Genomic DNA, 14077 nt, shown 5'->3' with positions numbered 1-14077 from the left:
TGTTGTCTCCTAAGTATGTGGTGCATTGTGGTCCATTCTTTGATGATGCAAAGAATGGCTTCAGCAAGGAAAATCTGCTGGGTCGTTATTTTGAAAGATCCATGTTGCCTCATTTGGAAAGACTCTATTTCTGCTCTGATATTAGCAATCACTTCTGACGTATTATCACAGAAGTTGTGCAAAATACTTCGAATAGTTTAATTTTTGTTCAGGTGTTCAGAGACCGACATCCTGTTTGATCACACCTATGCCATGCGCTTCTCTCAGGGAGCTCTGGGGATATCTATTTTGTCTGTACAGTAACTCTGTGAGAGGTCAGACTTGAGATAGTTGAGGTGCCCAAGTCCACCAAGTGAGCAGGGGTCTTCTGGAGCACCAAGCTAGTCCCCCTGAAAACAACCAACTCACGAGTTTTTTTTCATGGTTTCGGCAAATGTACAGATCTTGCTGAATATTTGTTTCTCGTCTTCATTGTATAGCAGGTAGTACCAAAACAAATGTCACCAGAAGATGGTCATCTCACTGTTGCATTTTAGGAATCCTTACTTTTCTCTAAAAATTACATTTACTAAAATTACTTACTTTCTCTTGATATTTATTGCAGGTTTAACATTGGAAAGATTAATAGTTTCAAAACCGTTTCCTTAATTGCTGATGTTTTTAGAAAGGCGTTCAGTAATTTTATCATATTTCCCGCCTTAACATGGGTTAGTCTCCCCCCCCCCCCCGGTTTATTTAACCAGATTATATTAATTTACATTTTTCTTTTTCTGTTATTAGTCACCTCTTTTTTCACCCTTCAATAAACTCCCATTCATAATGGATTTCCAATCAAAGTTCTTTCAAACATCTTACATTTTTTTAAATGTCAGCTTTTCCTAAGAAGAGAAAAAGTTCACTACTGCTTCTAGCACAAGCACCAAGGAGTCTTGAAACAGAATATTTGTAATCACCAGGTCCTGCATCTATCAGCTGTAGAGTAAATTATGAGTGAGAGCCTCCATTTGCCTTCACCATAAATTTTGTCAGAATTGCTGTTCCACTGTCAGGACATTTTCTGTTATTTATGGTTTTTAGCTTTGACCTTTGTGTAAGCGCCTCCTAGTAGATGCATATTTCATTTATGAAAATTACTTTTGTAACTTCTCACCCAGAATTGATTATCTCTAGCGTTGAAGTAGTTGGAGAGTGTTAATTGCTAAAAACCTTTATTTAAATCAATTCTTGAAGTTTCGCTTTGTGATTAGGAATACTTTGGTAACCTAGAAGACCACTCAGGCGGTTTTGCTTGCTTATTTATTCAGCTTCTATCCTGCCTTATTCAGGAAGTTTAAGGCAGATGGGCAGAAAATATGTATTAATTTATGATGATGATAGGATCTTGTTCCCCAAGGTGTATTTAAACAGAGATTTTCTGTGTACCATTCTGAAAGTTTACAGAAAGATGGCAGCTAGTCAAAAAGCGGCCATTGAGGTTTTGCAGAAGTCAAGAGTCAGCAGTGATATACATTTTACAAGTTCACATAATACAAGTTCACAGAGAAGACAACTTCAACCTTGGTCAGAGTAGGGCTTGTCATTATCATGAGCTGTGTCTGTTGTCTTGACATCGCTAGCTAAGTTCTGAAGAGACATGTTTTTTGTTGAGGAAACAATATCTGGTCATTGAAGTAATCACAGCTGCTGATTTTGCCCCCAAGGTCACTTTGACAGCATGAAATAAATAACTGAAACCCCACCTCGGACTTACAGTATATCTTATGGTATACCATAAACCACCTTTTATGGTTGGTAGACAATATTCATATTCTGATTCCATTCCCCTCCCCCCCCCAGCTCACACCCATTCTTGCAAAGTTCCTTAGCAGTTGGCACTGAGTCTTTACGAGCAACATGCAACTCATCCACCAGGCATACAGTTGAGGCCAGGGCAGAGCCCGGGTTCCATCTTTGGATCCCTTAGAGCAGTGGTCCCCAACTGTTTTATCACCAGGGACTGGTCAACACTTGACAATTTAACTGAGGCCCGGGGGGGGGGGTACTGTTTTGCTGAGGGACATCACCACTGCCTGAGCTCCTGCTCCACTTGCTTTCCCGTCAGCGCCCTTGACTTTCTGCCGCCCGTTGGGGGGGCGCTGCCAGCAGCAGCTGCGCAGTGCCACACCGAGGGGGAGCCCGAGGCAGCAACTGGGGAGGAGGACGAGGAGGAGCTCGCGGCCCAGTACCGACTGATCCACAGACCGGGGGTTGGGGACCACTGCCTTAGAGCCATCGGCCAGCTTCCTCTCTCATGAGACCAACGTTATGAGCTCTGACTGAACAGGCGGGGGTTATAGGATTAGAGCACCATTGTTGTTATTGCGTAATATATAATGGGAATTTAAGCGGTTTTATTGTGATTGTAATATTGTGAATTGCCGTGAGACTTCCTGGCGAACGGCGGTATATAAGTTTAAATAATGAATGAATGAATGAATGAATGAATGAATGAATGAATGAATGAATGAATGAATGAATGAATGAACGAACTTCTTTGTCTTATTAGTGAGAACTGTGTGTTCAGCTTTCCAATCTCATTTCCTTATTGGGTCTTTTCTGTATAGTTTCAGGAGGAATCCTTGGTCGACGACTCACTGCTTCAAGACGACGACGAAGACGACGACGACAATGAATCTCGTTCTTGGAGAAGATGATTCAGCTGGTCAATGCTAGAACTGTACCTATGTTGCATTAGCATTTCCTAAAGTACTTTTGCATATTTGTACTACAAAAGCATTTGGGTAAAACTGATGGAAATTGGATTTTCAGAGAAGGCCTAAGCAGCCGAGCCTGTATTTTGAGTGATCGATGTTCAAAGTTGCATTTACATTTCGGTAAATGATCACTAAAGACATCACATTAGGAACATATGCAATGTTTTTATTACTTCTACTGAAACATTACAGAATTCTTTGGGTTCTTTGTAATTTAAAGAATTGGTCCCACAACACAGAGAAAAGGAAAAAAAAAACGACCAAGAGTTGTTCTATCATAGGTAATTTTTTTGTTTTTGTTTTATTCCAAGTATGGAATGAAAACCGGCATTTAAGATCTTTGTGAATGTTTTCAGAAATAATAGATAACAGTACTAAACTGAAGTCTCTCTCTCAAGTTATGTATTCATAATGCATAGTAGTATGCTTAGGCTTTACTATGTACTAGCCTTTTGTTGGATTTGTGTACGTATTTTACGTATGAGTTTTAATGATACTGTGTATGACTGCTTTGCATATATCTCTCCTTATCACTTTAAGATGTTTAAAAAAAATAAAAAACGGAATGGTCTTCCCCCCCGAAAAAAAGAGAAAAAAAAAGCAATAACGAAATAACACCATGGCCCATGATAACGGAGAAAAAAAATTTAAAAAGAACGAGACCATTCCAAGTGGTGACCCCCACCCCCCCATATTCAAAAAAAGAGCTGGATCACTATGACTTTTCATAAACAATAAAACATCATTAAAAATGAAGCCATATGCTGATATTGCACATGTACCATGCACTGAAGCACACTCTGAGCTACCCCGTTTCCAAATAAGGCTGCTCGAATGAGAGTGGTTGCTTCAAGAACAACGCTATCACTCTTGCGTTTGGGAAGCAGAAGGAGGTTTGCCTCTCTGGAGAGACCCTGCGGTTGAAGAAGTGTAGCAAAATGAGCTAAGGAAAGCTGGTAAGTATTAATTTGTTTTCCATCAAATGTATCAAAGAAACGAGAGGGGTCCCTTCCAAAGTGGTCCACAGTCTAATAGGCAGGACTCGTGAGGCAAAAGGGGGGTAAGGTAAAGGTAAAGGTATCCCCTTTGGAAGCACTGGGTCATGTCTGACCCTTGGGGTGACGCCCTCCAGCGTTTTCATGGCAGACTCAATACGGGGTGGTTTGCCAGTGCCTTCCCCAGTCATTACCGTTTACCCCCCAGCAAGCTGGGTACTCATTTTACCGACCTCGGAAGGATGGAAGGCTGTGTCAACCTTGAGCCGGCTGCTGGGATTGAACTCCCAGCCTCATGGGCAGAGCTTCAGACTGCATGTCTGCTGCCTTGCCACTCTGCGCCACAAGAAGCTCTTAAATGGGGGGGGGGGGTGTAGCATTGGGAAAAAAGAAATTGAGCCCATTCGGATGTCAGTAGACCTTCCCTTACAAGTACTAAAGTACTGAGGTGGAAAGCCCTGGGATGCAGCCTTTTCTAGTGAGAAGAGCTCAGAAAGCAGTTTGTTCCAACCGTTATGCGGTTGCATTTTTACAAAATATTTTAATGTGTCCATCTTGCTGCACCCTTGCCTACATCTTCTCCCCCAATGCTAATGTTTTGGAAACTACATTTGGGGAGGTGGAACCTAGTTGGAGAGTGTCCTGGTGAATTATTATCCCCTTTGTATTTTTTTTCTTTTCCTACAGATTCTGATATGTTTGCTGTGCTTCTTCCCCTTTAGAGTGGGAAGGGAAGATGGTGTTGTCCGAGGGACCTGTTTCTAAATGTGTGAGTCTCAATGGAAGTGCTGTACTGCTTTCTTTCTGCAAGGCCTCCTTCCAAGGAGAGGTAATAGCTCTGGCTCTTGTCAGATTTTAAACCAATCTCAGTTCATTAAACCAGCTACAGGCAAGATTGATTGCTATTCTCCTACTTACAAGCTATGCATGTAATTCTTCATATATTATAATAATCATCAGTTGAATGACTCTTATTCCAATATTTTTTTTCTTTTATTTAAAGGAGTTGACGATTAGTAAATCAGGAAGCATGTACGCTTCCTGTGGAAGTGTCAATTTATGTCCATCTCTGCCATTATTCTTTAATTATGGGTAAGGGGTTTGCGCATGCGCACAAACACAAAAAGTAGTTTCTTCCCCAGTTCAAGTCCATTGAGACCCTCCTCTCCCCCACCCACCCCCCCAAAAAAATCAGTATTCCCCAAAAATTCTGGGTCCAAATACCAGTATTCAGATCTGAGATATTTTCGCATCCAGTAGACCCTAAACATTTTTAAAGCCAGAATGTGCTGAGAGCTTGGTGCCACCACAGCCAATCTTGGGCTGCCTCCCATTACAGCTCAATTTAAACCGAGCTCCAAAGGGAGCCAGTCACAGCCCGGGTGGTGCTGAGCTGGTTTTTCATTGTTGAACCACATCAGAAAATACCTACACAGATATGCCGTGTCTATTTATTCTACCCAGGCAACCTATATCGGTGGCTTTTACAGCCACAAAGATTTTACCATCCTTTTGATCTCTTCTGAGCCATGATGGAAAAATGGAACGCCGTCATTTGGTTATAGCAGTCTACCCTGTGGCTCCTACTGTATCATCCAGTTGTTGGGGCTACATTTCACTGCAAGATGATACTTCGAAAGTCTGCTGCTAACATAAAAGTGATGGTTGGAGTTCTGCATAGTTCTTTGCCGCCGGGAAAGCAAGATGGACAGAGTTGTCACCTGTGATGGACAAAAACTTTCATACAGCTGGTTCCATAGGATTAAATCCTGACTCTCAGCCCTCTTTAAAATCTTCGACTGGAAATAATCTGTGAATTTAGGAAAGGGTGTCGCCACCTGGTCCGTAAAGCCATACAGATGTACCAACCTTGCACGGGCAAATGACTGCACCAAGAGTGCCAGACAAGGATCAGAGCTCAGAATTGCAGGCTGACAGCCGAAAGGCTATTCCTCAAGTGTTGCAGGGGCCACAAGTAGTCTGCCTTTGGCAATAGCTCCTGCCATTGACACTTTTCAGTTCTTAAAAGGCTGCATTATTGAACGTGTCAAAAGCAAGGAACAAGACATCTCTATTGTGACTCAGTAGAGGCTACAGCTAGAGAGCATCAACGACAGGCATTGTTTTCCTTATGCCATGTCATGTCACAAGTGATAACATATATCCTGTGTTTATTCCATTCCTGGCACAATTCCTGTAATTAAAAATTTCCTCCTTTGAAGTCCTTTTTGGCAATTTTGTGCACCTACTTTCCCATTGGATTCTTTGCATTTCCGTCACCTTGTCATTTATTTTGTGTCAGTTGACCTTTCTGAATATACTGCTTGTATCAGCCTCTCCAGTAATGTCCCGTTTTTGTTTTCCCCAGATTTTGCAGTTGATCAATTGATCAGCAAGACGGTCTGGGCTTCCTTCCTGAAAAATGCTTCTGATCTTTTCTCATTTTGAAGGGAGAAAGGCAAAAGGTAACTTTATTTTTATTTATTTATTTTTAAATTTCTAAGCCACCACTCTCGACAATAGCTGTCTCGTGGTGGTTTACAGAATATAAAACCAATAAAATTATAATATGAAAACCATAAAAACCCTTAATCGATGGAAATTGCATTAAGATGTTTTGGTGGGAAAGCTTTGGTGTGTAACATTGCAGGTTTGACAATTCCTTCCTTCCTTCTTTCCTTTATTTTGTCTTTCTATCTTTCTTCCTTCTTTATGTACTACCTACCTTCCTATACTGCCCTCCTCTGATGCTCAGGGCGGTTTACACAAAACGTAGGGATAATGCAGCACAATTCATAGCATTAGAACATGAGAAACAACAACAGTGGATTCCATAACTGAAGACAACAAGAATTACAAGGTTTCCCAATAACATTAACTTTTGAATTGTGATCCATGTTAATGTGAACGTTACACATTGAAAGCCAGCAGGATGCATTAACTGCGGGTTAATTGCTTTGCTTCTGAGCAACTCTTTGCAGAATAACTTCCTTGTGCCTTGAGGAAATTCTGGCATTTGAGAAACTGAAGTTATAGGAGGATAATATGGGAAGGGGTAAACACTCTGCTCCTTGGAGGAATGTCATGTTAACTGCAGGATAGGGAGGGCTAATAGTTACCTTAAGGCCTCCTCTTTATTTCCAAGTCTACTGCTGTGTAAACAGCACTGAAGTGTCTAGCTTAGGTGTCAGTTCAATTGAAAGCAATGGGAGCTGTGATGGAGGTGAAGAAATCTGACCCCTCAAATCAGGTGCATTGTGGCACCTCTGCTTGTTCTGGGGGTGTAATATGACTATTTTTTTTTCTGTTATTTTTTCTGTTGGTATATTGCTGAAAATTGGGAAGTGCTTCTTTTAAAAAAATGAAGAAAATCCGACTCTTGAACACGATTAGTGACTTCATAGCTTGAACTAACTGTAATGCCCTTGAATGGTAACATTTGCGTGGCTGAATCTTAACATTTGGTCCGTGTGTATTTTGTATTCAGATTTATTGCGTGGGTCCGAAGGCCATTCTGAACTTTGTATGCAGCCAAGTTAATAAAAAGACGTCAAGCAACAAACACCGCCAGCAAAACAGAAGAATTAAAATTAGTTGCTTCCAGACAGTGTTTAAAAGAGACAATTGCAGAATAGTTTAAATTATTTTACTAAGTTTGGTCCTGACAATAAAAGATACTATGCCGAGCTATGGCCTAGACCAGGGGTAGTCAAACTGCAGCGAATGCTGGCAGGGGCTTCTGGGAATTGTAGTCCATGGACATCTGGAGGGCCGCAGTTTGACTACCCCTGGCCTAGACTGTGGGCAATAATTTAGACTGGATTTTCATAGGAGCTTGGTCAAAAAGTACTTTGATAAGATACTGATGAAAGCACTATGGTCCCCAAGAAGAAATAAAATTTTAACTTGCCAAGATTGAATCGAATTTTTTTTTTACCTGGGGACTCTATAAAACAGACAGAAAAGCAGAGGGTGGGGATGATAGTTGGAAAACAAATGGTTGTAAAGGATGAAGTTTGTAAAAGGTAATCTTGGATACAAGTGTGCTCTACCTAGTCCTTTGAAATTTAAATTTGGAGTGCTTGGAAATTAACTTACTGTCAAAACTGGCATCACGTGCTAATAACCAGGCCTGATAGCTTACCTCAGTCGGAGTGATACCCCCCTCCCCAAATGCTGTCAGGCAATTTATAAAGGTGAAGGATTGTGTTATAATTAGTAATCCAAACAGGATCTTATTAGAATAGAGGAAAATACAGATTTGAAAACTGGCTGGTTGGAACTCTCCTTATTTTATACCAATAATTAAGACAAGGTGCACAAGGGCCCAAATGGATGGAAGACCTAATTCAGCTCTCAGGAGTAGCTGGGGGGGGGGGGGGGTGCTAAGACCTTTTTCATAAAGAGGTCCTGAATTTTCTCCAGATTAGCAACCAAGCCGGCATTCCATCCCCAGACCTCAACACCATAAAGACGTTGAAAAACTTTCCGGCAGGCTCAGTTAAGAAGCCACCTTTAGTGAAATGAAATTTTAGGATGGTTCCCATTGTCCGAAGGGCTGACGATTTCATAGAAACCAAATGGGCCTTCTGAGAAAAGTTATAAAGGTGATATCTGGATATTTGAAGCTCCTGCCCTGGTCAGCTGGAAGATTACCAATTGACCAATGAAAATTACTTCAGTACATACCAAGGACCATCACCTTGGTCTTTTGAGTAACAGATATCTAAGGACTCCTCTTTAGAATAGTTGCTAAACCTGCAAAGCAATCTTCTTAAGCCATTGCGAGCAAGAGGCAGCGGAACCATATCAACTGCATACAAAAGAACTAATTTTTTTCCTTGAACCAAGGGCAAAAATGTGGGGCAGAGAATCTCATGATAATAAATGTATGTTTTGATATGAACTGCCTTAAGGTTTCTATTTCTCCTTGTGAAAGACCGTCATGTGTTAATGTAGGATGCTAGAACAGCTGATGTTGAGGATTCCCATGTTTTGCATCTGTTTGCAAGGAAAAAAAGCTTCCTTTTCTTTACAGCTGAGACAAGGCTTTTCAGACCCATCTGACCATGAAAGGCTTGTAATTCCGCCTGTACACTTCTTCTTTTGAAGGCTAGAGGGCACTCCATCTACATAGCTGGAAGCCAAACTAATTTCCTTGCACTTCTCCGCTCCTCTTCAGTCTTCCTTTTTCTCCTGGGTGCTTCTCAGATCTAATGCATGAATGTTTATGCATCTGTATGCAAAATATCATGCACATTCTTACAAAGGCCTCATTTAAAATCTGGTTTCTGGAAGTTAAAAGTTCAGACTACTCATTTTCGAGCGTCAGCAAGAGGGTGCGTTTTGTCGAGGAGTTGTGCTCTGCTAACAGCATTCTCATCTTGCCACTTCTCTGAAAAATAAGTAGTTGGTTATACTGATTAGGATGCCTTTTGGCAAGCTCAGATTCCCAACAATTAAGTTCAGGTATCTTCATCTGTCTTTCAGACATTGTAACAGCTGAAGGAAGTGTATGTCTAAAGAACGCAGAAACCACAGAGCAAATAAGGGGGAAGTAGTTTATACTACAGAGAGAAGCTCCACAGTCAGTGATCTTCTGAGACGGCAGTTTTGTCTTGCCATGTTTTCCCCTCCTGTAATGTTCAGATGGCTTCAGTCCTGTCCCTCATTCCTAACTCGTTCAAAATGCCTTATTCCCCCCACAGTGCAGAAGACTTCCTTCTGTTGTTTCTACATCAGGCAACAGGAAACAATTTTCTATGCTTTTGATGCTTGTAATGAAATAAATTAAGAAATGGGGACCTGCTTCTCAAGTTCTAACGCATTTAGTTTTACCCAGATTGATCACAAGTCTGGAGTTGCGCAAATGGTGGTGTTTCAGCACCTGTTTAATTATAGGGTAACGGTATTCTTGCCAAAATTCAGTGAGAAAGAGAAACATTACAATTCTGTGGCTGTCTTTAAACATAGTTTCTTTTAGCAGTCTTTCCTTTAAATATCAAAGTTTTCTTTTTCAAGACAGTATCGGAGCAAGCTTAGAACTCCCCCTCAGAATTAAGTATATAATTTAGTCCAGTGTTTCTGAAAAACTGGAATACTTGGATTAGTAATGTAACATCAGTGCACAATATGGTCTGTAAATAAGAAACTTGCAGGATCAAACCAGTGTTCCATGTAATCCAGCATCCTGTTTTACAGAGTAACCATGTGATTTAGCTGGAGACCCAACACATGGAGCATAGAGATAAAGTCCTTCCCATTGGTGTTGCCTTTCAGCTCAGAGGTTTACTGCCTTTGAATGTGGATATTCCCTTTAGTCACCAGGGCCAGTAGCCATTTATGGGCCTGCCCTTCATGAATCTGCTCAGTCCCCATTTAACACTATCTATGCTAGGCCCGGTCTGCACATATTGGATAATGCACTTTCAGTGTGCTTTGGCAGCTGGATTTTCCTGTGCAGAACAGGAAAATCTACTTCTAAAATGCATTTAAAGTGCATTATCTGTTGTGTGCAGAATAGGCCCTAGTTGCTATCATATTAACTAGCAATGAATAACACAATTTAAAGGTTGGGTGCCTACTCACCCCTCTTGCTTAAAGCAATCATTCTTTTCCTTTGTCATCTTGCAGCCCAATGGAATCTCTGGCCACTTTCTTGCTCCTGATGGGATTCAAACAAAGCTTGTCTTAACGTTTTTAGCAATCCAGTCCTTATACTCGCTTTGTTCACCTCATTGTCCAATTTACCTTTGTTCTGCCTGAACCTATGCTCTCTTCTGTTTCAGGGCAGGCACGGAGAATCTCTTGCTTGAGACGGGGGAGTTTGAATGCCAGTTCTCTGGCCAGAGGTCTTGAACATTCCAAAACCGCTTGTATGGTGGTATAGAACCCATATGCACAGAGGACTCTTTGACGGGTACAAGTTACAGGCAAACAACCAGGTTTTCTTGTGTCTTTTCAAAGTAAAATAAGTTTCAGTGAAACGTGGCATTGCATGCGAGGGAAAGGTGGTACAAGACACAGGAAGAAAGTGTTTGGAATTCCCTGTATGACTGGATGTAGAAAAATATTATTACTATTATTAGAAGAAGAAGAGTTGGTTCGTATATGCTGCTTTTCTCTATCCGAAGGAGTCTCAGAACAGCTTACATTCGCCTTCCCTTTCCTCTCCCCACAACAAACACTCTATGAGGTGGGTGAGGCTGAGAGAGCCCTGATATCACTGCTCGGTCAGAACAGCTTTATCAGTACCTTGGTGAGCTCAAGGTCACCCAGCTGCATGTGGGGGAGTGCAGAATCAAACCCAGCTCACCAGATTAGAAGTCGGCACTCCTAACCTCTACACCAAACTGGCTATTACTATTCTTGTTTTGTTTTGCATTTGATTGTGGTTTTTTTAAATAAAAAATACATTAGAAAAAATCCTAGCAGCCTTTGATAGTAATGTTATTTTTTTTTAAAAAACCTAAGAGGCAGCAAATGTTTAGCGCAATGCATAAATCAAACACGTAATTCCTTTTTTGGGGGTATCACAGCCTGGCTTTTGCCTTGTAGTGTGGAAATGGTGCCCTCGGCCTGATTGCAAGAATGGTTTGGGAGCCAGTTCCTGGAGAACTGATCTAACATGGTTCTGACAGTGGTGTGGCAGGCAGCTCTTGCAGTGTTCCATTAACAAACGAAATGAGCCTGTATTGTCTCCCTTTCCCATTCAATCAGTTGTGGCTGCCACTTCAGTTAGGTTTGCATGCTCCATTGCTCAGTAGCAACCTTCTTCTAATTGCGAAGCATGTTTATTTTTTAAGCTATGCATTATGTAAAAAGGTTTGACCGGGAAAGGGGGAGGGGGTTGGAAAGGGCTTACAACACACAGCCTGCAACATTTCCCCCCCCCAACTTTTGTTTACCATCAGAAAATACTTTTGTTGATGATTTAGAAGGAGAAGATATTTTAGACCCTGTTTTCCTCTATTCTATGGAGTCTGAAAGCAGCTACAATCACATTCCTTTCCTCTCCTTGTGAGGTAAGCGGGGCTGAGAGAGCTATGACTCACCCGAAGTCACCCAGCAGGCTTCCTGTGGAGGGATGGGGAAACAAACCTGCCTCTACAGATTATTTTTATTTATTTATTTGTGTAATTTATATACCTCCCCTCACTGTGATGTCTCAGGGCAGTGTACATAAAACCAGTGGAAAATGGGAAAGGTACATAGAACATTTGAAACAATACCTTTACACCATGCGGCCTCTCAACACCATTCTTTAATCATCTTCTGTATAATTTACACAGATTGTGGCAGCATCCGAGGCTACGGGGAAGGCAAAGGAGCACAGCCGTGGCGTTCCGCAGCCTTTAGGACCCGGGCGGGTTCGGGCTGCGTCGCAGGCTGCAGAGAAGGCCAAGGAGGATGGGTGCAGCGCGAGGCAGCCTTCCCTGAAGCCTTCGGGCTCCGGGCAACTCCTAGGCTTGTCGGAAGGTGTTTGCAAAGCATGGGTGCTGGTGTGCTGCTGTGCTGGCCTCAAATGGTTTGGGCCGCGGGTGTCTTGCGGTCGCGGCGCAGGCGTAGCTGAAGGGCCAGGAGCACGGGCGGCACGTCCCTTTGTGGCTGGCGAAGCGTTTGGCACGCGGCTGGCTCACAGCCGCGGCGAAGGCAAAGTGGTCTTGCGCCGATTCGTGAGGGGGGGTAGGCCTCCCCCCCTTTCTGTCATTGTCGTTCCGGCGGCCCAGGGCAAAGGGGAATTCCCTTTGGCTGGGGCGAGGCCTCCCCACGCAGCCGGCAGTCGGTGCGGCGCAGGAAAGGCAAGTGTAAGGGGGGTGAGCGCGGGTCGCTTAGGGCAGGTGAAGAAGGCATGCCCCCCCAGCCTCCACCATTCCAGGGCATTCCATGGCTCCCCACAGCCAGCCGGGCGCGTCCTTCGGCCTTCTCGCCACTGCCGGCCTTCCCGGAGCTGGAGCGGCTGGCGGCAGCTGGCTGCGCGGGGCGTCGTTGAGGTGTCTTCTTCGCGGTCATGGGCGCTGCCACCACCAACCTGCCCTGGCCAAGGCGAAGCAGGTAATGGCGGCGGCCGGCCACATGGGTTCGACAGAGGGCTTTGTGCCTGCCGATTGGGCCCTCCGATTGTCAGTCCAGTGGCAAGGGGCCTATTGGCACCCTTCCTCATCCCGGACAGGGCCCTCCGAAAGAGCCCTTACTGCTTTATTTTATCCGCTCCGCGAGGAGCAGTTAAAGATAAGGACTTGTCACTTATGAAAGAATCTCACTGAAAACGGATATTACCTGGATTCCGTTTTGACAGAAGTCCTACAGAATAAAGAAATAAGGAAAACTACAAAATAGGACACTTTTCTTTCTTTTATGAATATATTTATTGTATTGCCAGTGGATAGGTCTGTTTCTCTCTGCTCGTATTGAGCTTACAGTCTACAAGTACCCCAAGATCTCATCCACACACAATGCTACTGAGAACTGTATCTCTCATCCAGTCTGCATGCTTCTCCTTTTTGTGACCCAGATATAGAACGCTGCACTTCTCCTTATTGAATTGCATCTTTTTCTCATTTGGTCCAAGGTGATGTGGAAGACCTCTGTTTGAGAGCTGCTGTCAGTCAGAGCTGACGAGTGACTGACAGACAAATGGTGTGCTTCGGTGTAAGACAGCTTCATGCACTCATTCCACAGAAAGCTTTGTGAAAGGGGAGGGAAATCTTTCCTTAAGCTCAGGAACGAATAACCCTTTGCTTGATCCTCTTTTAAAATGCTGCTGCATCTTCCGGCCTTTCCTCAGCTCACCCGCTTTCCCATGTTGGCAGCTATAATCTAGAATGCATTTGGAAACTCCAGTTCCTGCAGAACACCGTGGCTCAGCTGTTATTGAGTGCTAAATTCCTACTGTTAAAGATGTTATTATATACTTGCGTCAAGATGTTTACTGTATTGCATTGTATTATGAAAGTTCCAATGTAAACCGCCCTGAGCTGAAAGGGAGGGTGATATAAGGAAGGGAAGGAAGGAAGGACACATTCTACAGCTGTTCCACTGTCTGCCTATTAGTTTCTGGGAACAGTTTAATGTTCTGGCTGCTCCACATAAAGCCCTCCATAGCCTGGACCCTCATATCTGTGAGACCACCTCTCCCCCTATGTGCTGCCATGGCTGCTGCATTCATCTAAGTGAGGTCTTAGGTCTCGCCAACCTGAAAATGGGCGAAATCTACAACTGCCAATGCACGTGCCTTCTCCACTGAGGCCCCCATCTTATAGAAGGGTCTGTCTCAGAAAGATTCTCACTTTCCCGTCTTTCTGCAAACTGTAAAACTGAATTATTCAA

The 14077-nt window shown here is 43.1% G+C and overlaps 1 protein-coding gene across 2 annotated transcripts in view; it reads left to right on the top strand.

Annotated features, from left to right (window-relative positions):
- The window catches only part of RBM26 (RNA binding motif protein 26), a 55625-nt gene extending 52116 nt beyond the window's left edge, over positions 1 to 3509 (top strand). For both annotated transcript variants that reach the window (XM_077343866.1, XM_077343865.1), the window contains exon 22: positions 2604 to 3509. In XM_077343866.1, the coding sequence (XP_077199981.1) occupies positions 2604 to 2693 (90 nt within the window). In that variant the 3' untranslated portion in view covers positions 2694 to 3509. The remainder of the gene's footprint in view (positions 1 to 2603) is intronic.
- Positions 3510 to 14077: the final 10568 nt, after the last annotated feature.

Source organism: Paroedura picta, chromosome 6, assembly GCF_049243985.1.
Source record: "Paroedura picta isolate Pp20150507F chromosome 6, Ppicta_v3.0, whole genome shotgun sequence".
In the NCBI taxonomy this organism is placed as follows: domain Eukaryota; kingdom Metazoa; phylum Chordata; class Lepidosauria; order Squamata; family Gekkonidae; genus Paroedura; species Paroedura picta.
Note: the sequence above shows the minus strand (reverse complement) of the source record. Positions and strands in the feature narration are given on the sequence as shown.